The 25,189-nt window shown below is 37.8% G+C and overlaps 1 protein-coding gene across 1 annotated transcript in view; it reads left to right on the forward strand.

Annotated features, from left to right (window-relative positions):
- Nucleotides 1–10,360: 10,360 nt before the first annotated feature.
- Nucleotides 10,361–25,189, forward strand: part of LOC104466504 (cadherin-13-like) — a gene marked incomplete at its 5' end in the record, with an annotated part of 67,730 nt that continues 52,901 nt past the window's right edge. The window contains one exon of the mRNA XM_010079943.1: nt 10,361–10,472. Coding sequence (XP_010078245.1) covers nt 10,361–10,472 — 112 coding nt within the window. The remainder of the gene's footprint in view (nt 10,473–25,189) is intronic.

Raw genomic sequence — 25,189 nt, forward strand, 5'->3', positions numbered from 1 at the left:
TGTATCCCTTATCCTTCAAGACTTACAGCTGTCCCTTCATGTAAGTAAAAAAAGTCGTCATGTTTTCATAGGTACAAATAACTTGTCCAGTATTTTCTGTGATGATTGTTTCTACAACCAACCAAAAAAAGCCCTGAAATGTTTAACAATTAACTTGCGGTGTTTCCAGCAGCATCATTCCTTAATGGTTGAAAGAAAGGTCTCCTGTAAAGCAATAAAAAATAGGTATTCAATAGGGTGTTACTGAGGCATTCTCCAGTACTCATGAGATCTCATTCTCAACAAGTCAGGATTTTCTTTGACTTCTTAATACATATGGGGTCAATAGCTATATCTTTTACATAAAAGATTTCATTCAGCTTAAATGGCAAGCAATTAGAGAGGGTTATAGACCAAGGTCTTGGTTTTGTATTATTATTTATGTTCTAATTAATTTAACAGATATTTTTTTTTCTTCCCTCCTGCTTTGGCTACTAAGTGTTGATCTTTAATAGTTATCGTGTTCCTAGCATTAATGGGTTTTATTTCTTTGGAAAGGTCATTCTTGATGTAATGTCACTGTTAACACAAGGGAGCCTGTAAACTTTAGAGATTTTGCTTTATTGTGATGTGCTCAAAAATGTTCAACTACTTGCTGTCTTTCCCTGGGGCATGCTTTCTCTAAACTCAGAAGAGTTAGTACAAGTTCTTTTAGATCTGTGTTCTTGCAATTCATTAAAAATGCTCCTCAAGTAGCAGCTGGCATTGCCAAAAAGACCTGGGTCTTTTTTTTATCCTTTTCTATTTACTTCTGGATGACTCCTGGAGCTTGGGAATTATATTAATATATTATTGCTTATTATAAATAAGTACCCAAGCCCTTGAGTGGTAAAATGAGCAGTGATACAGCAACTTGGGTCACATCAGTTAAATGAATTTAAAATATGTATGGTAACTCGCCTACTAGTAACAAGTATAGCTCTTTAGTAAAAGAAAGTAAAATCACTTGAAAACCAGAATTAAACAGGAAAATAAAAAAGTATGCAACTAACTTTAGTAATCGGTTTTGGAATTGAATTCTAGGCTGAAATAATGTTAAATTATACTAAAAATCTTTTGCATGTATGTTTTGCCAATTGATGGGGTTAGCATAAAGGACACAGGCACCAAATTAGGCACAAGCAGTTTCTTGTTTCTATCTTGCTTTATACTTTTCTGCTTTCTCAGCTGCCTCTCCTATAGGCATATATTATGTACATGACGTAACAATATTTTGTCCTCTTAGTTAGCTAAAAAGAGATTTCTTAGACTTGATTTACATCCTGAAATTATCTATGTCCCTAAACTTTACCAGCTGGAATAAAAACTGCCATACACCTTGTTATTTCCTGGAACTGGTAAACAGGACAAGCAGAAGCAGTGCTCTATGCCACCAGGTATCACTTACATGGCTTTTGGTCTGGTTTTCTGAAATTGTTTAAGCCTTATTCTCTTAGTGCTTAACCATGTTTTTCATGATTCCCTCTTGTAACACTTGAAACCACTGGGCAGTTTCAGTTATAGTTGACTGAGCTGTTAGGTGTCAAACCCAAAGCAGTTTCATGAAAATGGGAAGCTGATGATTGCCATCCCCACTGCAAGAGAGATTGAGGTGATTAACATGCTCATACTGAAAGAGAATCCACCTATGACCTGTTTTTTTTAAAAACAGAAATCAATAGCAAGTCAATCTTCAGAACTATTTATTTTAATACCATCATGCTACTGTTGGTCAGTATGATTTGTGGTAAAGAAAAAATAACCATGTGATGTGTAAAAACAAAAATTGTCTGCAGCTTGTCCTACAAAATATTTTGTTTTCTTCCTGTTGAAGTCAAATAAAGCATGTCAAAATCAGTAGACAGGTTTGCATTGGGCTTCTTGCCTTGTAGCAATTTCTCAGTTTTTATTATGAGACTTTGGATGTTAGGCTTGTGTTTTTTCCAATAACCTTGCTTGAACTGAGGGATTTACTTGAAAGTATTCGTTTTTACAAATCTTGCGTTCGTGACTTTGGAGAAGGTCAGAAAAATGGTCAACAAATGTTTTCTTGAAGCTGAAAACAGACATTTTCACTTTTCCTCATACTTCTGTGAGTTCTGCATAGTGGTTCCTGTTGTTGTAATGTTTCAAGGTGATAGCACTGTGTGTTTAATACTGAAAACCATGCTATTCTTTAAAAGACTTTTTAGTAAGCTCATTTTCAGTTTTAGCTTACCAGAGCAAAAGACAGATGTTCAGTGTTACACTAAGTTCAGTTTTGTGGTGCAGTAATAATTGCTTTATCCTATAACTTTGTAGAGCATAAAGAAAACGATAGGTGGAAGGCTGCGCTTTTTTGATAATGATCACACTGTTGGGAAATTAAACATATATCATATTCCTTATAGCTTCCAGCTATCTTATCCAAAAACCACTATCTGCTGTAAGAAATATGATTTTAATTTTTTCTCTAATGGCTTTTGCCACATCAGTGTTTCCCTGTGTGGAATAATGACTTTGCCCCATGCAACTGCATGTGAAGGGTTATAAATATGTTTAAATAATTCTTAATTTATTTCCTTTGTTTACAAAGAGAGACCCATATTTTAATTCATCTAAGTGTTTCATGAAGTCGTTACTGCTGGAAAATAGGATCAAGCTGTTTAGTTCATTAGGTGATAAATAACTGAAATGTTTGCTATAAGGAGATCTTTGAGCAGGTTATTGTTGTAATGCAGTTTAGGTTTTGGTAATTCCATAGTTCGCAGTATAACCAGCTCAGAACTCTGACTTTCAATGTTTCTTCTTTATGCCTCTTTCACTGGTACAGGAGTGCTATTGAATGGCTCATTTGCATTATTCTGTACCCTGTAGAATGAATTTATTATGCAGCTTCTCTAAATAGGCTAGCCAGTTGTAATCTCATTCCAGTGGTGTATGGGTTTTGGCAAAATATGATTACTTGTTTTGTAATGCCTAAAAAGAAACAAAAAAATAACCCTGGACCCCAACCTGTCCTTTTGTCTGAGGAGCCTTATTTGTTATTGGTGTTATCTGTTGTAAATGGTGTTATTAATCCTGATGGGTAGGTATTTACTTGTTAAAAAGTTGAGGAATTTAAGATATTACTTTGAGCACAAATTAACACATTTTGGCCTCTGTTATTAATAACTAAAATATTTAATGAAGCAAGATGATAGTTGTTGTCTGGATTACAAAAATCTGTCCAATATTCAGATACATCTACGCAGATGAAAGAGGAAATTGATCCCGCACTCTGAGCCATACAGGTACGAACCACCTTGAGTCTGGAAGCCACTGTCTGCTGGCAAATCCAGAGTCTCAACTAATAATCTCTGCTGAGAGGGAAGGTTAAGCCTGGGGTCTGTAAGATGTCTGTGCTGTAGGATGTCTGCCACTTGTGAGCGGAGTTGGTTCCCATCTGGTCAGAAAGGGCATAGATTTAGTAATACATGAGGGGTTGCATCTGTGTTTGTTTTTCATAAAGATTAATCCTGACTCTTTGCAAAAGCTGCTTAACATTGTTGTAGCTAAATGGAGGCAGTATCTCTGTCAATGTCAATTTTTTCAGCTCTTTGCGTGTTAATTTTAGAATGATTGTGAACCATCAACATGACAAGACTTTAAAAAGGAAAAGTTAAATTTTAGGAAGCACTAGGCAACATACTTTGGGCTCAGGGAAATATTAATATCACTTACTAGACCCTGGAGAACACTTGCCTGGAGTACTTTGTGTGTTCTGCACATGTGTGAACTTAAGCGCAATGAAAGGTGACTGAAGTGATCAAAGGAACGTATCCTTCTAGGGGGAGATTGAAAGAGCTTGGTTTGTCTAACCCAACAAATTGAAGAGTTAGAGAGGAGAAAGGTTAATTAAGTTATGAGACAAGACTTGTATGAGAATAAATGTCTGTAAATTGACCATGAACAAACTTATTTTGGAAGCTACGAATGGCTGTCAGAAGAAGCGTTCAGAATTGTGGAATGCAGGAAGAATTATTTGTGATCAGGGTCAAGCGATCTGTCCAGGAGACTGCATGTTGTGCCTGCTTGTGACACCAGAGGTGGATCATTCCAGGTCTATACGAAGCTTTTCTGGGTTCCCAAGTCAAGGGAACTCTAAGCTAGCTCAAGTTCTGATGCATGGAAAATGCGCTAGAAAGAGTTTATTAAAAACCTTAATTTTAGGGTGCAGTTTCATGGCAGCTTAACCCAGGTTAAGTGCAGACTGTGATGGTCTCACACCCAAATGTGTTTTTCTAGCTACACCGCTCTGTTGGCATTGGCTTTCTCAGAACTACCTGGGGACTTGATTCATGGAGCAAATGTGACTGGAAGAAGAGTGAAAAAAGGGCCTGGCTTCCAGACAGGTCAGCACCTGGGGAGAGAGGAACCATCACAACTCTAGCTTCAAATGGGGGTGCCAAGACAGTGCTCCCATACTTTCTACTTATGTTATTCTTCTTCACCCCAAGCAGGGTGGAGTCCAGAGTGGCTCTGGGCTCTGAATGGACCCTGGGGTTAAATCTTAACAAACTCGATAGTGCTTCTTCCATGGGTCTTGAATTTCAGAAGGAAAGTAGCTGTCTGTTCTAGTGCTGGCAAATTGCTTTTTGAATAACTTAACAAGATTTCCAGTGTCATGGAAGATGCATGCTTTTTACTGAGTATGTGATAAAATTCTTATAATAAACATACATTCACAAGGAAAGTACTCATAAAAAGAAAAGTTCTTGTGCTAGATAGTCTCACAAAAGAGTTTGTCATATTTTTTTCCAGTTAATGGATGCCTACTGCAGTCACACTGCTTTGTGACAGGAGAACTGAATTCATTTGAGCCAATAAAGTCATTCTAATTTGCATTTTCATAGCCCACCCTTCACTATTCCAAGTGTGACTTTCACTTTTAGGACAGAGCTACGCAGTAAATGGATATGTAGGCCTTTTAAAAGAATATTTATCATCCTTGAAGAATCTTAGTGCCAAATCTTAATAGCATTTCTTACAAAAATGGCTTGAATTCCCAATCAGATTTAGAGGTAGAGCTCTAGAGATTGTGAATACTCTTTCTCCAGACCTCATTCCTGATAAAAAGACAAGAGGTTAAAACCTAAATCAGTGATAACTTTCCTCCAAAATGAAAATATTAAATAAAAAACTCCCCAAATAGTAACGCTCTAGAAATCAAATTAATGCAAAAGAACTGTGTATTTTATTTAATTTAGTCACTTTTGGAGATAAATAATTCAACATACCTTTATGTAATGTTAAAATACCTTTGTTAATTATGCCAATCAGAGGAAAAGTTATTCAGCTTTTAAGTTGGTTTTTTTTTTCTGTTCTAATTGATGTCAAAAATACAGAAGACAAGGAGAACTTCATGTCCAGTCTGTATGCTATTTGATGAAACAAGTGCCATAGGACCTGTTGACAATTTAATTGGAGTTTGCATAATGCAGAATCGGAACCTTGCCTAAACAGTGCTCTTATTCTGTTTAAGTGTTCCTTTGATAATTCCATTTAAATAACACCCTCATTTAAATATTGAGTAAAAACCTAAAATCTTTAGGTTCTTACTGACTTCAGTGAAGGCAGGATTTCAAATCTCTGTGACTCTGTGCTGCTTATTAGTTGTTTTTCTTCTCTGATGGCTTCCTCCCCATCCATTTTGTAGGTCTAGTGTTGCAACACCTGAAGATAGAAAGGGTTTTAAGATGGAAAGTTCTTGATCTGCATGATAAAAATATTGTCATGTGCAATTTAATTCAGTGTTGCTGGCAGTTCTCATTATTCTGATTACTTTTTTCCTCTCAGTTCTCAGCTTTTAAGATCACCGTATTTTATATGAAAATCTGAAGTTTTCATATGCAAAAAGCAAATTTCTAGTTCTCATACTTCCAGAAAAAAGCTTGGAAGCATAAATTTTCAACACTTTCTTTCAAGCAAATGAGTCAAATGAATAGAAAAGAAACCCCAAAACCATGCTTCCAGAAAAACCCACCCCATCAAAAACTCCAAACAAAAGAACCCCAAGCAAAAATCTTTTATTTCTCAGGAAGTGACTTAACTTTTACATTTTTGAAATTACTACTATTATTAAAAATGAGTGTGACTTCTGTTTTAGCTCTTCTTTTCTGGGGTTTTATGTTGGTTTGTTTGCATTTCAAATTACTTTCCTGAAGTCAAAGGTAGAATGTGGTCTTACAGAATACCTAGGAAATGAGTTTTGTTTGCATTTATTGTGTGGAAAACTTGTCTGGGTTTTCACAGGTGTCTGCATTTACATCTCTATTTACCTAAAGCCTTGCACAAGGATGAATTTACACTATAAGAATGTGTGCAAAATGCAATAAGTATTCTGAAGCTTGCATTTTTGTGGTAGAAAGTTGATCTCTTACAGGCAAGGCTAATGAAGGTATGAGAGTGTTTACAATAAAAGGTGAGAAAATTAATTTCCAGAGTGAGGATGTGGCCAATAAAACCCGAATGGAGTTGTTCCATGTGCTGAAACTGGGCATGACTTTTTGTCGGACACAGATTTTGAAATTCTGTGGAAGGTCATTTCAGAGATGAATTTTCAGTCTCCAAGCAGAGGAGGTAGAAGAACCCTGGTTTTTGGGATGTGGTAATACCCAAAGGTATTTTCATGCCAGGCACTTTATTAATTTCCTCTGCTGTATGGTATAAAATTGCCATCCTCTTCTGCTTTTGAATCCGTGTTCTGTGTGAGCAGCTTTCAGTGCAAATGTTGAGGTCAGTCAGGGTCACCAGTGTGTGTGTGTGCTGTTTTATTAACTAAAAAAAGGTTTTTCATGGACTTGATACCTCATCAGAAGTAGAGTTCTAGCCCAGTGACCAAACTTGCACTGGAGTTATCCGAACTAGTGACATTTCCTTATAGTGATTGGTAATAAATTCAGAAAGAGAAATTGTCAGGATATTAAAAATGACTCTCCATTCTGTACAATTCTGAAAAGCAGTAGGTTATGAAAAACTTTGATTCTGCTTGTCAGTGAATATAGGATCTGTAGGTCTGAGTAGTCACGACTCCCTGGTTTGCTTTTCAGACTTCCAGCCCTTTGGATTTTCATGAGCAAATGATGTTTGCTGCAGAATTGCCGTATTCTTTCAAGAATGGAGCTTTTTTCTTAGCAGTAGGTGAAGGATCCTTTTGTACTTGACTAGATGTGTGAACAATATTTATGTATTCGGAATACTACATATATGACATTTAAACATTATTTTCAGTGTATTCAGCTGAAGTTTTTATTTAGATTGCTATCAACCCATAAGCCCTTCTACTGTATCCAAAAATATGCAATCTACATAGTGCTTAACTTTGGAATGTTTTGTACTTTGAACAGTAGTCTCTTTGCCTTCAATGTGTATCTGCTTGGCTTATTTTTCAAGGTATTATTAAAGACTTTTTCCCCCGAAGTTAATAACTTCAACAGAAATTATTTTAATAAGATAGATATTCAGTTCAACAGAAGAAGTTTGTGAGAAAAAATAAATAATTGTGCTTTTAAAAGATAAATAATTTAAAACTCTCAGTGTGGTGACAAATTTAACATCTTGTCTGACATGTTGAGAAGAAGAAAGTGCCTGGAATTGTACAAGTAGAATAAAATGTTCCATTTCACAGCAAGGCCAAGCCTGAGTCTTGTAATTATTTGGAAGGGAGCAAAGGTCATTTTCTATTTGCTACATCTGTATTATGTGAGCTTCTGTACCAGGCTCACAGAAGTTAACTCATGACCTATTTAGATTGCCCAGATTTCAAAGTCAATTTATACTGTCACAAATCTGATAAAGTAGACATATTCTCTAAGTACTGACACAGATGAAGTCCGAAGCAGGTTTTTATATATAGCTCCGTGAGACAAGAGTTTCAACTTCAAGATGCCAAGAGCTGGGAGATCAGAACATGCTCTGCCTCTTACTTTCTGTGTTAATCCTTTAGGAGAAGAGTTTGTAGTGAAATTATGTATTGCTTGGGCTATTATTCTGATATGGGCTGGTTATATAAATTTGCTTCAGTTGGTGCTTGCATCTCGAGATAGGAAGAATTTCCCTTCTGCTGTGGTTGCATTTCTATGTATATTCATTCAGTAACACCATGAGTCAGAAATGTACTTGAAAAATGCACCTGTGCACGCAGAAAATGTGCAGAAAATGCATGCCTGTCTTTCTGTGCATGTGACCATTTAAATACTTTTTTTAAAAAATAATCAGTAATCAAGTTTTATGCATGATTTTGAGGGCAGGCTCTGAGTATGTCAGTTCACATTTGCAGTTGTCTCATACTGGAAGACTGAAGGGGAGACATCCAATTCTCAGCCCCTACAGAGCCCAGAATTTCCAATAACATCAAGATATCAATGTCAATAATTGGATGAAGGATGAGGCACTCTGTTTTTAAGGCTTGGTAAGAAAGACAGCACTTATATGGATATATGGAAGTGAATAATAGTCAAGTGTATTGCACCTTGCTTGGTGTGTTAGTTTAGCTCTTTCTCTTCTTTCTTGGTTAATCCTTCAAAGGGACAAACATAGAGCAGGTCAGGATGGAAGGCAAAGGCATCCTTCTGCTGCATTTGACTACCACCAGCTTAATTGTAATGAAATATTCTGGCTGTTTCTCAGTCTGCTAGCACTTCTAGCCAAGCTTTTATAGCACATGTCAGTGACATGAAACAAATGATCCAGCAGTTGGTTTCAATAAGAAGAACTAATGTAGACCAGGTGGAGTGCCGCTGCCTTTGGTTTTTATAAATGGGGTCCTATAAAACTTATAGTGAGGGTGAAGTGCACGAAGGGAGAGAGCAAGATAATGTATTGCTTTGGTTTAGTGAATGGTGGTTAAGAGGGAAACATGCAGATGTGAAAATTTTGCAGGACACGTCTCTAGGCTCAGGATCAGCATGCCTAGATGACAATGGGGTGGAGGTAGAACTGAAATGTGGGAGATGCTGCTAGTGGGTTGGGAGAAGTGAGAGTGTGGTCTGTCACTTCAGCATTCAGCATTCATTGTCAAATTGTCCTCACTTTAGAGATGAACAGCTTTAGTTGTAAAATTGTGATCATGTGTTGAGGATGTCTTGAGTAAATTTGTGCCGGGCCACTTGAATTTTAGAGTGAATGTCATTCAGAACCACTGTGTTTGACCATTTTCTTCTTGGTCACTACATGTGCCCTCTCTCCTTGATTTTTTCATGTGTCCAACAAGCAGCAGACTGGCCATAAGAACTTTGAGATTCAACTACTCTGTACACCAGCTGAAAGTCAGGTTTTGAAAAGCATCTTTGGAAGTTCTGAAGCAGAAAGTATTTTTGAAAGTTCAATTACACATATATAGGTTGAAAAACCCAGATTTGGCTTTCCCTGCTCTTGAACTTGCCTCCTTTTTTCTCTCTCTTTAACCTCTTAAACTTTTTAGTAATTTTTTCTTGTTGCCTCTTTCTTGGGCATTCTTACCCAATGCTCTCATTTAAAACCTGCTAAGAAAAATAGCTTTTCGGGTTGCTGTATCTATTCAGGGATAGTCACCTTCAGAGACTGAGATTAGCATTGTACCTACTTCCAGCTAACTTTATTTTGCTTTTTAACTTCCTTCTTTGCTGAGGTGTTCCTGTGGTGATGGGGAACTTTGACCATATACAGTGACACAAATTGTCTTCAACTTTAACCTTCAGATCCACTGCCACTGTGATGCACATATTTCATTTTCAGCCTTTCCTTGGTGTAAACAAGGTTTTGATTACAGGGAAAATGGACAAAATGTGGCTCAGAGGGAAGAAAAAAAAAAAGGCAACATTTTATTTGCTAGAAAATAAGTTTTTATAAAAGAAAACTTCTGTTATGTGAAACCACCCTTGAGTAAAGAATTCCTTCTGTACCTTGGCGATCAACTTTCTGAAACTAGGCTTGCAGACCCTGATGTTTCAATTATTTAAATCAACTTAAAAGTGTTTAATTTAAGCATATATTTAAGCCTAGCTGTATTCACCTGTGATTTTAAGAACAATATTACATCCTATATTTTCACGAACACAGTAATATCCTTTCTTGATAATCTGGACTGAACTTAATGTTGAAAGCTGCTATTTTGTGATTTCCATACCAGCCACATGTACAAAAGTAAAAACCTTATATAAAAAACTGTTTAGCAAGATTTGAAGGAGAAGCGTGATGTGGTGGATATTTTTTTTTATGAGCATGGAGCCCAATGTTTTGTTTTATGAGCACTGAGCCTAAGCCCAGTATAATTCCCAGAAGCCAACATGATGGATGAATGAGTGGATGGTAAAAGTCTGTTTCATTTTTTTTTTTTCCTCAGGTTCTGCTGCTTTCATGTGCAGAAGATTTAGAATGTGTCCCTGGATTCCAGCAAAAGGTTTTTTATATTGAACAGCCGTTTGAATTCACAGAGGACCAGCCAGTTCTGAACTGTATGTTGTTTTCATATATTACTATTGTGCAAAAATCAGAATTGCTTATGTATTCTTATAACTCTTGCCATTTATTAGAAAGCTCTTTTTTTTTTTTTTCTTTTTTCTTTTTTTTCATAGGATTTTGAATATGGCCATGATTCTGCCTAGGTTCTCCTGCATTAATCCTCTATCGCTACAGACTTTACTCTGTTCTGTGCATTGGAGATGGCAAAATACTATATAATATCATTTAGGACAATACAAATATTGTGAAAACTTAGGATCGTCCACTTCTTAAAATGTAAATTTACTCTAAATTTTTTTTTCTAGTCTTTCTTGTGATCTTGGAAGTCAGGGCCTGCCTCTCAGCATTTGACTGTTAATTCATCTCCGCAACTCAGACTTAGAAAGTTATATCCTAGAAGATTCATTCAAAGCCAGTTTAAGTCTAAGTCTTAAATGAAATTCAGAGGAGTCTGGATGAAGCTTGTGATCATCCGTGACACCAAACTTTTACTACATGCATCACACAACAGGGATATTCACTAGTATTTCCAATAACCAGGTGTCACGTTTGGCAATCCACTCTGACCCCGTGTACTCAAGGCATTAAACTCAAGGAGATTTAACTGTCTTTCGGTCCCAATGTTGGTTCATTCAAGTACTTTAGGGAGTGAGTGTTACAACTTGTTCATTCAGTTCTGTGGCTTGGGGACTTCAGGACTGTCAAACTAAGGCAGTACCTTATCCAGCGGTCAATGGGTTTGAATGCTTAAAAACAATGCTGCCATTTTCATAACTTGCAAACACACCAGCATTTTCACATGTGATACATATTACTAATGGTTTCCTTGCCATGCTTGTTTGCTTCCTGTTGAACCAGGAATTTTTCTAGATATGCAGCACGGGACAGTAGTGCTTGGCATCTACATACACTATCTAGATTGCACAATGTGATACAGAGCGACAGTCTGAGATGAAGAAATGTAAAGCAATATCGCTCATTAAATGCACACATTTCCCATCTCAGTTCCCTCCAGCTATTATTACTAATATTGATATATTTTCACTATAATGCATGTTTGGATGAAGGTGTAGTATCCGAATTCAGAAACGTGAGATGATTATTGAGTTTAGAAGACAGATTTCATAATTCTAATTTCTTGTGCAATTTTGTTCTCTCTTCAATTCTTATTTTAAAGAGTTGATGAACACATCATTTCTACATGGTTAAAAGTAAAAATTCATAGAATATAAGAAGAATTAATAGATTCAATAAGCATGCAAAATTGAAGACCCATGTAAAGAAAAGCAATATTAACAAGTTAGTGTTAAGCTGAATAAAAATAAGCTTTATTGTATTCTCTGGCTGCTTCTGAACTTTGAGGCTGAACTGTGTCTGGCTGGATCTCCTGCTAATTTGAGCTCATCCTTCCATATACCTAAAGGATGAGCTGCTTAAGCCAAAGTTGACTGGGCTGCTCTACGGTAACCCAGAAAATTGCACTGGTGTGAAACTAGCCCAATAATTAAGATGCCATCATTAATGCAAGGAAGAGTGAGGAGCATGAGGAGATTTAGAAATGCCTGGAAACAATCTTCAGAATTAAATTATTTTAATAAGCAGACACTAAATTGGCTTAATATGTAATGTTTGACAAAGGCAGACTGTCAATGCACGATTTGAGTTAATTCAATCACTCATCAGCAGTGTGTCCTTCATGTAGCAGCGTTAAACCTCTGCAGTTTCTTCCTTTTAGCCTGTCAACAGAATTGATATTTTTAATTGTCTGTTTGAATACACTTTGCATGCTCTTGCATCTTTTTATATCTGTTACCCAAGAGTCATGTACTTTAGCAGGTGCATTGCAGTGTGAGGCTTACCGGGACTATGTAAATTAATAGCGTGAATATGCAAAACAGGCTATAGCAGTGATTGCTTTTGTAGTCCTCGATAAGCCAAGGAGCTCCTTAATTCTTTTCTGAAGTGCAATAAAACAGTATTTTTCTTTTTTAATTTTTCAATTTAAACAAGGACCTACTGTACATTTCATTTCTATAGTTAATTACAAGGGAAATACTAGGTTATGGCTGGTTCTTATATATTTATTACTTCTGCATACAGCAATGTTAATTACATTTTACATTTATACTGATGGAAAGAAGGAAGAGAAGCCCAAACTGAGGGTACAGAATTTTATCTTATTTCTTGTTCTGATTTGTATCATTTCTTATCAAAGCCCACTTACACGTTGGCCATAACAATTCCATCAGCCCAGTTGTGTATGCATAACCTTCCTTCTGTTAGTTGCACTGATATTCTCTTGCTGTTTCTTAGCTTTTATCTCATTGTGCTCAGGCTGAACTGCTTCCTTTATTTACTGTTGCTTCTCGCTTAACAGCAACCTCCAGACTTGAACCATTTTGTTTTCCTAATTTTGTCATTTATTTTTCCTAATTTTGACTTCTTTTTTTCCCATCAGACCCCCTTATTTTCTTATAACTTGTGTTTTCCGTGACCACAACCAAAATCAGGTGTTGCTCTCTTGGTTTTGGTCTGCCCAGTTCTTTTCCCTGAGAGCAGTTTTGTTAAACCAGAAGTTCCCTTGATGTAGTGGGAGAGGATTTATAGAGTCACTTTCTGGAAATACCAGAGGGTTTCTCTACATAATTATAGTTTTAAGAAGCAATTGTGTTACTGGATTTTTCTTCGTTTATAGCTTTTTTTTGGTTTAGACCTAGGACCATCTTCTGCAATCAAATAGAGAAGATCATAAAGATTGGTGCATTCTTGATAAAGTGATAATTGACAGCATTTAGTTACAGGTTTTACACCTTTCTGAAACACTTGTGGCCATAAAATACTTCCCCATCATAAAGCTTGTCTTTGGCAAGGCTGACAGGTCACTGGTAGTGATGATGCTCCGTCAAGCCAGGCCGATAGAAAGTTCCTAATCCAACTTATCAAATGTGGAAATGTAATTGTGTTACATTAATCATGTTTATATTTAACATACACGAGTCTTGGCTTTTGGGGGGTATTTTAAATTGACAATGAATCAAACAGTGCACTTGAAAAATTGAGGCAATTAACATAAAGGCGTTGGGTGGTGTGTTGTGCATACTAAACGGGGGAACGCATTGCCAGTGATTTAAATGTCAAAACAAAGGAAGTTTTGACCCTTGCTTGAAAAGCTTTAATTTGGATGTTAATTAATGGCTGACCTCTTCTGTCTCTTACGTGATAGATTGCATGTTTCAGAGCTTGGGCTGCTTCAAGATCAGGGCTTTGTCTGTCTGCATTTGGGCACTTTATTCAGTGGCTTTTAACAAAGACTTTTCTGTTCAACCATATTGAAAAACCTTTGTTTACTCATATGATGGGAAATCTATTAGTCTGCTTATCATTAATGCTTAAAGGCATTTCTTCTGTTGTCTAGCAAAGCTGTCGCCTCCAACATGATTTCCTTTGTTCAAGCTGGGTAATACCTGGACAAAGATCAGAGAAGACCATTCCTATGCATACATGGATCACCACGCCAATCACACTCACATCAAGACATTTCCTATTTATTCTCAGATGATGCCATGTGAGATTTGTGATTTATTACATCCACTCTTCCCACTGATTACCATGCCATTTGACTGTACAGATGGCCTCTTTCTGTGGCCGTTTGATGCTAGCAATATTACTGCTGTTAGTCTCGTGTTTATCCTGATCCATACGGTGTGTGTTATCACACACTTGATTCATTTCCCCTGCTTCACTTTTTCTGCAGCCTGTACAGAGCCCATGTGGCAGCCTAATTGAACATCCTGTGATATGCCAGACCCTCTGTGGAGTTTTAACATGAGGTTTATGTGGTAGTGTGAACTCTTCATGACAAATGTTGCAGGTTTTAGGTAATTGGAACTACAGGTGGAAGTTGTAGTTTGCAAAAGAACACGTTCAAATGAGTTAAGATTTTTGGCTTAGTAATTTCTTGCAGGGAAAACTGTCTAGACTTTTGGGTAATAGCTAGATAACTGGATTTTTCACCTATTCAGGTGTACATATCTGTAGTGCATCCACGTTGAAAGACAGTTGTGACTTTCCAAAAGAAAGAAGTCCTTAATGCATTTTGAATTCTACAAACATCTTAAAGTTACTTTCATTTCACAGAAATCACTCTCTATGTTAAGAAATGTCCTTCTTTAGAAAATGTTGAAAAATGAGTTGGTTCCTGTATTGGTCATGTGGCAGCAGGTTCTACAGAGATGTGTCTGTCAACTTTTCTATCTGGATAGCACAATGCTTTTTATACTCTAAAATATATCTTAATGTGCACGTACCCGTGTGTAGAACTTGAATACCAGAGCTTCAGTTCTGACACTTGGATACATGATTAAGACCAGACATTCAAGACTCTTACGTCATGTGGAGAGAAATATTGGTCAGGAGTTGAAGCCAGACATTAGGCATATCTCTTATTAGTCTCATTAATCCCCTTTTAAATGGCTGTAGGAAACCAAACCTGTGTTACCAAAATTCCAGAAAATATCTGGGGTGTTATGCAAAACGGTTGCAAAATTGTGGAAGTCATTTTTAAAGTGCGAGACTGGGAACTTTACAATATGTTCATGAAGGTGATGTGAGGAGGATCGTCAAAGGGAAGATCCATCTGCACTTAAATACCTAAGGCATTGCTTTTTAATTTTTATTGCGTTTTAATTTTGATGCCTAACTCTTACACAGAGGGAGAAAATTGTCTGCGTAGGTATTGCAAATATGTATTGTGACTAAGTAATATAGAACATCTCAGATGTGTCTCTGAATAGATGTATGCAGATTGATGTTGCAACATAACAGAATATCATATCTGTTAAACTGCTTTCACATATGATTAAAGCAAAACAAAAAAAGGAAAAAAATGGCTGAGTGCCAGGTGGTCAGACAGTTGCTTTTCAAACAGTGCATGTCAGCTTATTAACAGGACCTGAGGGAAAATGAGTTTAAAATAGTCCGTTTGATTTTTATGCATATACGTTTAATAACTAGTTTTTGAAAAGGGAGGACATTAGATTGAACAATGTGAAAGAATTATTTAGTCCCTGAAAAACATCCTCAGGGCTAAGTCAAAATCTCTCAGGGATGTTGTCAGCTTTTGTAGAGTAATGGCAGGAAAACCATAAGTGTTGGTGAAACCTCCTCTTGACATTATGACTCCAAGGTGGAGGAAATGAAGATCTAAAGTCAGAGTGTCTTGTCTGTTGAGAAGAGCTGTGGAATCCTGGTTTAAAAAAAAAAGTGAGGGAGGATCTTTGCAGTAATGGTGAATGATCTGTTAATGGGTTGGTCTGGATTTAGGAAGGTAGAAGTAACAGATCACTTGGTTTGAGGTTTGATTTGTTTCTGGAGACTTTCCAAGAACCAATGTTTTGCAGATAATACTTTTTTTGAAATGTGTGTAGGCTTTGGTTGGCAGAAGCATGCCAGCTGTTCTTCTAATAGCCTAAATCAATGACCAACTGCTCAGCATTAGCAGGACAGGTCTTGTGCTCAGTGCGGTGCAAACCTTCTATTAATAATGTCCCCCAGGGCTTCGATGGAAGAGTTCTCTGTCTCCAGTTGCCAGTTCCAAAACAAGAACCAGATTAACGAAGCTATTACTCCCTAACTGATTAACAATGCAGGCCAAGATGCAGCCCCGTTCTCTGCAGGTGCATAAACCTGTTGGAAGGCCAAAATCTGTCTTTTGGGAGACTGCAGGTAGCTCAGCATTGGACAAACTCAGCAAGCAAATAGCCTGGCACTGATTGCTAATGGTTGACAACGTTTTCCAGGGTCATCTTGCTGAGGAAATGAGGGGTAGGGGCATATGACTTGTGGTGATAGTTAGAGCTGGGGTCGTGCTGAAGAGGCTGCAGCCTCAGCCCAGCTTTGTCAGGAGGAAGCTGTTGTTCATCTCTGACAAGCAGATGCAACACAAATTACTACATGCTGAGATGTTAGTGCATTTCTGCAGTACGTAGCTTTGCATTTCCACAGACTGCATTTCTGACAGAACTTTTAATTTGAGGATCTTAGGAAAGCACTATTCAAAAGAATCATGGCTAGCTAACCTTTTCCATTACATTTCAAAGTGCAGCATGGACATTTAGCAAGAATTAATGGGAGTACGTGAGGTTAAATCTTCCTTTAAACATAGAATCTAATTTAAGGTAATGATATATTAAAGCATGCAAGTATTCTTGAAAATAATTGTAGATGTAGTTCACAATTAATTCTTAGCTTTTAGGATTTCTCTCTGCTAATCCAAATCATATTATAACTTTTCTAATGTAATTATGCTTATGCTTCAACTCACAGGTTTGGGTTTTTTTCCCCTTTGCTTATTTGAAGCAGTCTTTCCTGGATGGAGCAATCTGTCTGTATGCATCAGCTAGTGTCTGCTTTAATGGACACATCTCCTTTTTACATAGCTTTTTTGTGGCGTGTGATCTCTGTCTCTCTTTGAGAATAAGTAACACTGGCAGGAAACTCATGAAGTCTTTCAGAAATTTATTAGATTGAGTGCTTTTTTTCTAGCTGGAGGCTAGTGTTGCTGATTTTGTCTTGTCTCTGTTCAGCTTATCCACTTGAACTCTTTCCTCTAAAGAAGGGAAAGAAAAAGTAACTTTTTATGGTTTGACTCTGAAAACCCTGCTCATTTTGGAATGACTGTGGATATTTGTGTGCCTTGTACCTACAGCTGCTTCTTGGGCAGACAAGTGAGGCTGTAGATAGTGGAGTAAGTGCATGTCATGTTCTGTGATGTGAATATTAACTAAAATGTTTGTTGTGGCTTTTAATCTCTGAAGAAATGTCAACCTTAGTGAGCGGTAGGATTTGCTGAAATAAGAAATTGGCTGAAGAAGGCCTGCCTGAAAGGGATTACCTTTAACAAAAATCTGAAATTCCTTTACTAAGGAATTTTTAAACAAGATTAAAATAAAGTTGGGAGCCCTGGGAAGGCCCTATACCTATTGCTTTTTAGACAGGAGTTCGACTTTCAATACGAACTTCAATTTGTTTCCTTTTTATCAAAAAAAAAAAAAAAAAAAATAGTACAGCCTTCTCTCTGTTTCGGCTGTGGAGAGAACTGAAGCAGAACTGAGGGGCATTTAAAGAAGGCAGCAAAACGGAGGCAGCACTGGAGCAGCTTCCAGGCAGCCTACAGAGAAAGCGAGTTCCCACACTGAACATGTGGCCAGCATTGGGGGATCTTGGACACTTTTGAAATGCTTGCTATGAAGTACGAGAACTTAAATGCAGGTTAGACTGAAATAAATTATAATCTAGTTGATGCATGGGACCATTCTTCAGCCAGGGTTTCAGGTTTATTTTACGCAAGGGTAAATTGCAGATCTCTCATATCACTTACCAACAGCGATGTGAACATTTTGGCTGGACCTGGGTTGATGTATGAACTGACTTGTCCTGGCTTGCAGCTTTTGCCAAAATACTGAAAAGCGGGTTGTAGAAAATAGGTGGATTTTAATTGTATTTGTATTATATTTTATAACTGGAATATATTTCTATTCTCTACTAACTATACAGACAATGTTGTGTAAATGTGCTCAGGCGCATGGGTTTTGTTTACCTTCTTTTGTGTGGCAGTGAACTCGAGGCAACAGGAAATGTGCTCTGGTTTGCTAGAAAACCAAACTGCCTGGTTACAAGTAGGATTCCTGCAGACTTTTATTTAGCTGAAATTTTAATTACAGTGCCAGCTCTCAATCCTACAATAAAACAGTAGGGAGACCACTATAATTTGACCTTTATAAAACATTAACACCAACGTATACAAAAATATAACTTCAAAGGATAAATACAGTGGGATGCAGAATTCAAGGAATTACGAAAATCAAGTGTGCATATAGTATTTTTACTTTTGGAAAAAACCAAAATACACCAGTGTGGACACCAAAGTGATGTTGGTGTGTTTGGTTCCCTATATCCATCTTCTGGTCCTCATACAAAAATGCTGCACAGCTGTCAGAAGAATCTTTTCCTGGTTTTATCATGCCTCAGGGAAAGCAGTCGTGCTGTGAGGCTTAGAAGAAATATATAATTCAAAGCATAGTTTAATAAATTTTACTGTTTTTTTGTGAAACTGAAAGCTGTAAGAATAAGGATACTTTAAACAAATTGTTTTTTTATGTCCCATAATAAAAATCAAATTTGAAGGTCTTTGAATGCCAGTGTTATGAGTTGCTTTTATGTGACCTAAAACATTTGTTTTCATTGCCTCTGTCACCTTTATTTTGCTGTTTGTTTGGCAGGTGAAGCATTAACTGCCCAAATCTATCATTCTTTAATAGTACTCCTTATGTTATGTTTCACAACACATTATATTACGCATAGCTGTCATTAGTACAACACACCTATTTCCGTGATGCAGAATGCTATCCACCAGATATACTGGGGAAGGGAAAGGAGGAGTATGAGTGTGTAGCAGTTTCTGGGAATGGAACATTTCAGGACTCAAACTTTCACCAGCCTAACAGTTCACAGGTGCCTATTCAAGGTTAAAAGTTGTCTTGAAGAGCTGTCACACACAGAGTGGTGTGTCTGTATTGCTGCAGGGAACAGCACGATTCCAATAATTGCTCTGCTTGCATTCAAGGAGAGGTTTCCTCTGTTGCCTCGGTGCTTGAGGAAGGAGGGGACAAAATATTTGCAGCAGAATAGCTTCTCTCTTGGTGTGCCATGCTCAGCCACATCCCTGTTGACCAAGGTCTTAGACCTGAAGGCCAGGCAGGTCTGACAGAAACATAAGGGAGTTTCTTTAAATCCTCTGAGTTTGTGTTCAAACATGATGCTGGATGCAAACAAATGATATGGAGGTTAGGAAGGCAGCTATTAACTATTGCGGTCAAGAAGCTTCCCAGGGATTCATGGTGTCTGTAAGGAAGGCTGGGATCTCAGGTGCCTAAGGAGCTTGATTGTCTAGTTGCTATTGCTTTGGGTTTGGATTTTTGTGTTTTTGTTTGTCTTTAAGCTTGGCTATTCTAGGCGAAAGTGGCTTGTATTTATGGAGAAACAACTCAAGTATGACATAGGAGAAAATAGGAAACAGTGATTCTACAATATTTTTCTAGAGAAAGGAAAGTAGTATTTGTGGGAGTTAGAGTATAATTTGCAACTGAGGAGCTCGCTTCATTTAAATTTTTAAAATTAGGTTTGTGACACAGGAAATAGTCTAAAATTATCTTTAGTAATGGAGCTGAGAAAAAAAATGGTTAATAAGAAAATGCACTGCTCCAAGTGTTCTGTAAGATTTGGTGTTTCTTCTGAGAAATGTCAGATCTTGTGCAGGTAGGCAGAAGCTTTTTGGCATAATAGTATAGCAGCCTCTGTCGACTGTAAATCAAAATAAGAAACTTTATTAAAAATGATATTATTACTTCTGGCACTTTACTTTTATTCTTTGAGACACTGTCTTTAATAGCTTCTCCAATAAAGCTAGAAGAAACTGAAATATAGAAGCCTTAACACTTAATAAATCTATTAATCTTAATGCTTCTGGAAATATTAGGCATTGACTACTTACTACTGTTTTTATAAGTCAGCATCATTTCCCAGAATTGTATGATACTAACTACAGTTAGCGCTGATAATTAATTGAAATGAAATTACTTGTACAATGAATGAGTGCTGGACATATTGGACTTAACTCTTTCTGGCACCATAGCTATGCTTTGCATCCTGACTTAACAAGGTATTTAAGCAGCACCTTAATTAAAGTTCCCTCCACACTCTACAGAGAAATTTGACTTTATTTCAGTGTACCATATGCCTAAATTCTATTAGCTTCAGCACAAGTTTTTGGTTATGCAAAATGTTTGCCCCTTGGGCAAGGCTTGCCAAGAGCAGAGCTATGAGGTAGCTGTTACCTGTGCGGCCACGCAGGAGAAATGGCAGACAAGTTTCCTAGCACACGTTTTCTGTGCCGAAACAGAGGATTTGGAATGACTATGCTCAGAACCATAAATACAGCAAGAAGCTCAACATCCATGGATGAGTGCTGTTGCTGCTGAAGTTTGGTTTCCCTGCATAAGCCTGTGCTAAAACTCTTGTCCTCCTAGTGCAAGTGGTACTGGATTTGAGGTAACTAAGGAGACAAACCTAGACTGGTCTTTTTCTGTTATCTCTTAATGACCTCTTAAACTCAATGAAGCTCTGGATAGGGATGAGCCGTGAAAACAGGTGGAGAAGGGCTGGTGCTGCACCTACGCTGCCTGCAGAACGTGGGTGAGAGTCGGGCTGCTGGCAGGGCTTCAGCAGCTGCCTTGGGCTGGAGGCGAGCAGCTCTTGCTGGGACAGCTGGCGCTGCCCCCATGAGAACGGACAGATTTAAAAGTTTAATAAAGATATAAATATTTGTTCAAAGGCCAGGCTTAATGTGACCAGATTGGAAGTAGTAGGTTACAGGTAAAGGTCATAAAATTGTTCTGTCTAGCTTTACGGTTTCTGCTGGTCTTTAATGCCAGGTCTATAACACAGGCTTCCTGCTAGAGCTGGGGGTTTAGAAGACCCAGGAGCAGCCCCTGCTTTCAGTGTGTCCTGTGACAGTGTCTGCATGAGTACTGCCAGTGCAGCCATGGTGGGAGAGCCAGTTTCAAGCCTTGAGTACTTAATTCCATCAAGACAACAGGAATAGAGTGCCCATAAAGATCAATTAAAGAGCCTATTTAGACCAAAAGAACATGAGAAGGTACCAGGCATTGTACGCTTTGCTCAGCCTGCTCACAGCAGCCTTCTGCAGCGGGTGGGTGGGAGATGCAGCGGGTGCAAGGGCTCCCACGGAGCCAGCTGCGGATGGGGCTGGGCTGGGTAGTTGGGTTGCACTGTGCAGAAGCGAGAATAGCACCTTCTGCCTTTCTGGGTTGTTTAAAAAACCAAAGCAACAACAAAATCAACCCGTACCCCCCCAAAACAAACAAAGAAACCCCAACAAGAACTGAATAGCACCCTCAAAGCAAGAGTCAGGCAATTACAGCACGCTAGACAGCAAACCTGTGCTTCTCTTCTCCCTGTCCTCTCATCTCTCTGTGACACTGTCCCTTTGTAGCAGTCTTTGACATCTTGCCTGCCACACAGTGTTTTCTCATCTAGGCTTTCCTCAGGAGCAGAGCTTTTACTGGGATCCACATGTGCCATATACCTAAGAGAGTGAAATCTTTTAACTATGCACGTATGTCCCCGCTTTACCCTTCTGTTGCCTCTTCCCTCTGTTAACTTGTTGTACTTTAATCCATACATAATTAATCTATTTAAATGAGTGACTCCATAGCCTGGTAGTCTGCCCATTTGCACATGAGTGAAGGTTGTTTCAGTCCCTGCTCACCTGAGTGCTTATACTTTTTGAATTTTTTTTTTTATAAATTTAAAACCATGAGAAGTGTTAGTGATTTTAAAATAAGTATTTTTATAGGTATTTTAATAAGTATTCAGGGAGCTGGAACTGGAACCTTGTGATGTGTGCAGGAAGGAGAACATTTGAATATAATGGTTTCAAAGTATGTAGAAACATTTAAACATTAGTTTCAGCAAGAGGGAAAAGTGCTGTACCACATGCTACAGTATCGTTCCTGTGATTTGCTTTTTTCTTTTTTCCTGCATTAATTAATTGGATACAATTGAAATGTCTTTAACAAAAGGTGCTGACACAGCTTGCTGCTTAAGAGAGTTTTGTAAAATGTAGAGGGGATATTACAGGCTCCAGGAGCTTTGAGCAGGTAGAGCAGCTGAACTGGAGCCTTCCAGATCCTGGTGGAATACAGGAGCTACTGGGTACATGGAGAGCATAATGGCCTTCCTCCTCCACTATAGTTCTGTAATTCTGGCACTTTATTTTTCCTACATTTATTAGAAATACAGCTTTGTTTGTCAAGAGGAATCCTTTCTGCTCCATTGAACAATGTGGGGGTTGGTTTTGTGTTTGTTTCTTTTTTGTTCTCCCCCTTTATTTTGGCAAGAAAATGATTTTTCTTTTCAATTTGATTCTGGTGGAACCCTTTTCTTTTGACACCTTCTGCTTGGCAACTGAATGAAAAATAAATTATTTGCACAGCTCTGATGGTGTCAGTAAATTGATTTCCGTAGAACAGAAGACTGCATTTCCTCTCTGGAATGCCCTAAAGTGATTATTATTAATGATAAATGACAACAGAAATATTACAGAGAAATTAATAACTTAGATGTTGCTAAGAAATGAGAAAGGCAACATGGATGCCCTTGAAGGAGCCTGAACATCCCTTCCTTTGCACATCATCTGCTTCTTGTTCATTAATAGGTTATAGGAAAGCCACACTCTGATTTATTTGCCATCTGGCTTACTCTATTAAGAGCAGCGTTCTCAAAAGCAAAGGAGATCATGTAGGTGTTACCTGGACCTGCCGCAGGAGACATGAATGGCTGGTGTTTCACTTGGTTGTTTGTTTGTTGTTGGTTGTTTGTTTTTTTTTTTTTTTTTTTTTTTTTTTTTCCAGAACAAAGCTCAGCTCAAAGGGATGTTGGTTGATTTCTGTGAGATCAGTGGATTTTGCCAGCACTTCCTCAGCTGTATTTATTTCAGAGGCTTCAGATGAGAAAACAATGGAGAAATCTTCCCTTGAAAAAAAGGAGTGAAACAAGGGCAAGCACATTATCTTTAAAGAAGAATTTTTGAATAGTAGTACCTCCTTAGCTCTTAAGATCAGGTTAATTTATTAGAACTCCTTTTCTGTCATGCAGGAACTAGCAATGGCATTTGCCAGTTCTTCCTCTGTCAAAACTGAACTCTGCAAAGTCTGATGTTCAATAATAAATACAAATACACTGTTCTGTGTACTTCCCTCCCACTTTTGTGCTAAAGAAATCTAACTAGAAGGATTACAGGAACTGAAAACAGAATGAGGGATAAATACGTATACTTTTTTTTTTTTCTCTCCAAGAAAGACAAATATAACTGACTGTTCTGATCTGAAGCTTCCAAGGGTTTGGTACAAAACTCCTGTGATATAACGTCTTACAGGAATTACAAAAAGTGCTGAATGCTGTGTGTAAATGCCATTTGTAGCTGACTTCATGCAGTTCTGTTTTACCTTTAGAAAGTAAAATCAATTTCAGATTAACTTTGACAGGAGCTGTTGAGGTATGTGAGTCAGCGCTTACTCAGATATTTCTACCAGCCTGTTGGGAAGACAAAGAACTGTGATGGATATCATCAATAACAGTGCTAGCCTGAAGGTACATTTGGCAAGCTCAGTTAAGAAACACTTTCCTGTCTTGTCTTGACATGCTTCATGAACAACTAACTTCTGAGCTAAATTTTGGTTATGTACACTAATATTATCTTGAGATTTAAGAGCTTTTTACTTCCTGCCCCTCTTTTGCAAAATAATGCTTTTACTGTGTGAGAGGTTTCCATCTGGAAATCTGGAACAGGTTCTCTGTAGTCTGAAGCAGCGTGTTTGGTGTAAGTCAGTGTGGCTTGATTGAAGCAATGAGGGAGTTCATTCTTTTTATCTCCAATCTTTGAGCTATATTTAATAACCCTTTATAATAAGCTTCCCTCTGTACTGAATTATGTATTGATGCTTTTTTGCAGTCGCTTCATTGCAGAATTCCAGAAGGAAAATAGGCTTTTAGATGTCAACCTGAAACTCTTTACAATTTTGAATATACTATTACGTATAATTCTGCAAGGACCTAATCATAGGTCGTTTCATTTCAATGAAACAACTCTTACTGACTTTACTGAGAGCTGGCTGAGACTTGGATTGAACTATTGCCATGTTATTGAAAATATAATAAGCTTTTTTGATCCAATTTCAATCTCTTTTGTGGTCTTATTTTAGCTGTGCTGCGCAGGTGGTCCTGCTGTATCTAGGACGTGTAGGGTACTGCCATCCCTGGCTGGCTCTCGGGAGGCACTTGTAGAGTTGACTTTAAAGTAAAAATTAGTTATATTGATTGTAAATTTTGTTGCTGGAGCTATTGCAGATGCTGTGTGTTAGAGGAGGAGTCAGGGAAATGGGTGTGTGGCTCTGGGTGCACAGGCTCCTTCGGCTGGAGTTCCTGAGGTTAACAGCTCTGGAGCATGCAGAGGTCTCTGATTTTAGTGGCTGCTCTTACAGAAAGTAAGAGTGGCATTGAAGAGAGACAAAGCACCTTATTAAAGTTAATGCCTTTAATTTGCTTCAAATCATCTGTAATCCGTGTGGACCTGTCATAATTTATACCTTGCTTGGTCACAGCCATGAGTCTAAAGCTGTCACGTAATCTGCATCAATGCTTGTGCACAAGAGAAATTACACACACCGCTTACCAAAGGTGGTGTCGTGGTATTGCTCTCTCACTGCTTAGAAGGTTACCCTCACTTAATTGGCATGTCTTATTATTTATATTGCTAGGAAAAAAAGGATTAAATACCAGGAGAGAAAGATAACAGAGGTTTTGCTTCATAAGATAAATAAAAATCAATTTCTGTTTGTTTCTAAACATGATAAAGGTGGCTAGGTTTTTCAGTCTCTCTTGCTGTCCCTGAAGTCTTGAGCCTCCTGAGGATAATCTTAATAGGATAAAGTGGCCTTTGAAAGGCAATTAGCAAGATTCCTATGAACTGGTCCATGCATGTGCCATGCTCAAACCACTCCTGATTAATGCTTATCTTAATTCCATTTCTTGGGATTTATTTACTCATTTCACATATAATGTATTTAGTTCC

This window comes from Pterocles gutturalis, unplaced genomic scaffold (genome assembly GCF_000699245.1).
Source record: "Pterocles gutturalis isolate BGI_N339 unplaced genomic scaffold, ASM69924v1 scaffold10656, whole genome shotgun sequence".
In the NCBI taxonomy this organism is placed as follows: domain Eukaryota; kingdom Metazoa; phylum Chordata; class Aves; order Pterocliformes; family Pteroclidae; genus Pterocles; species Pterocles gutturalis.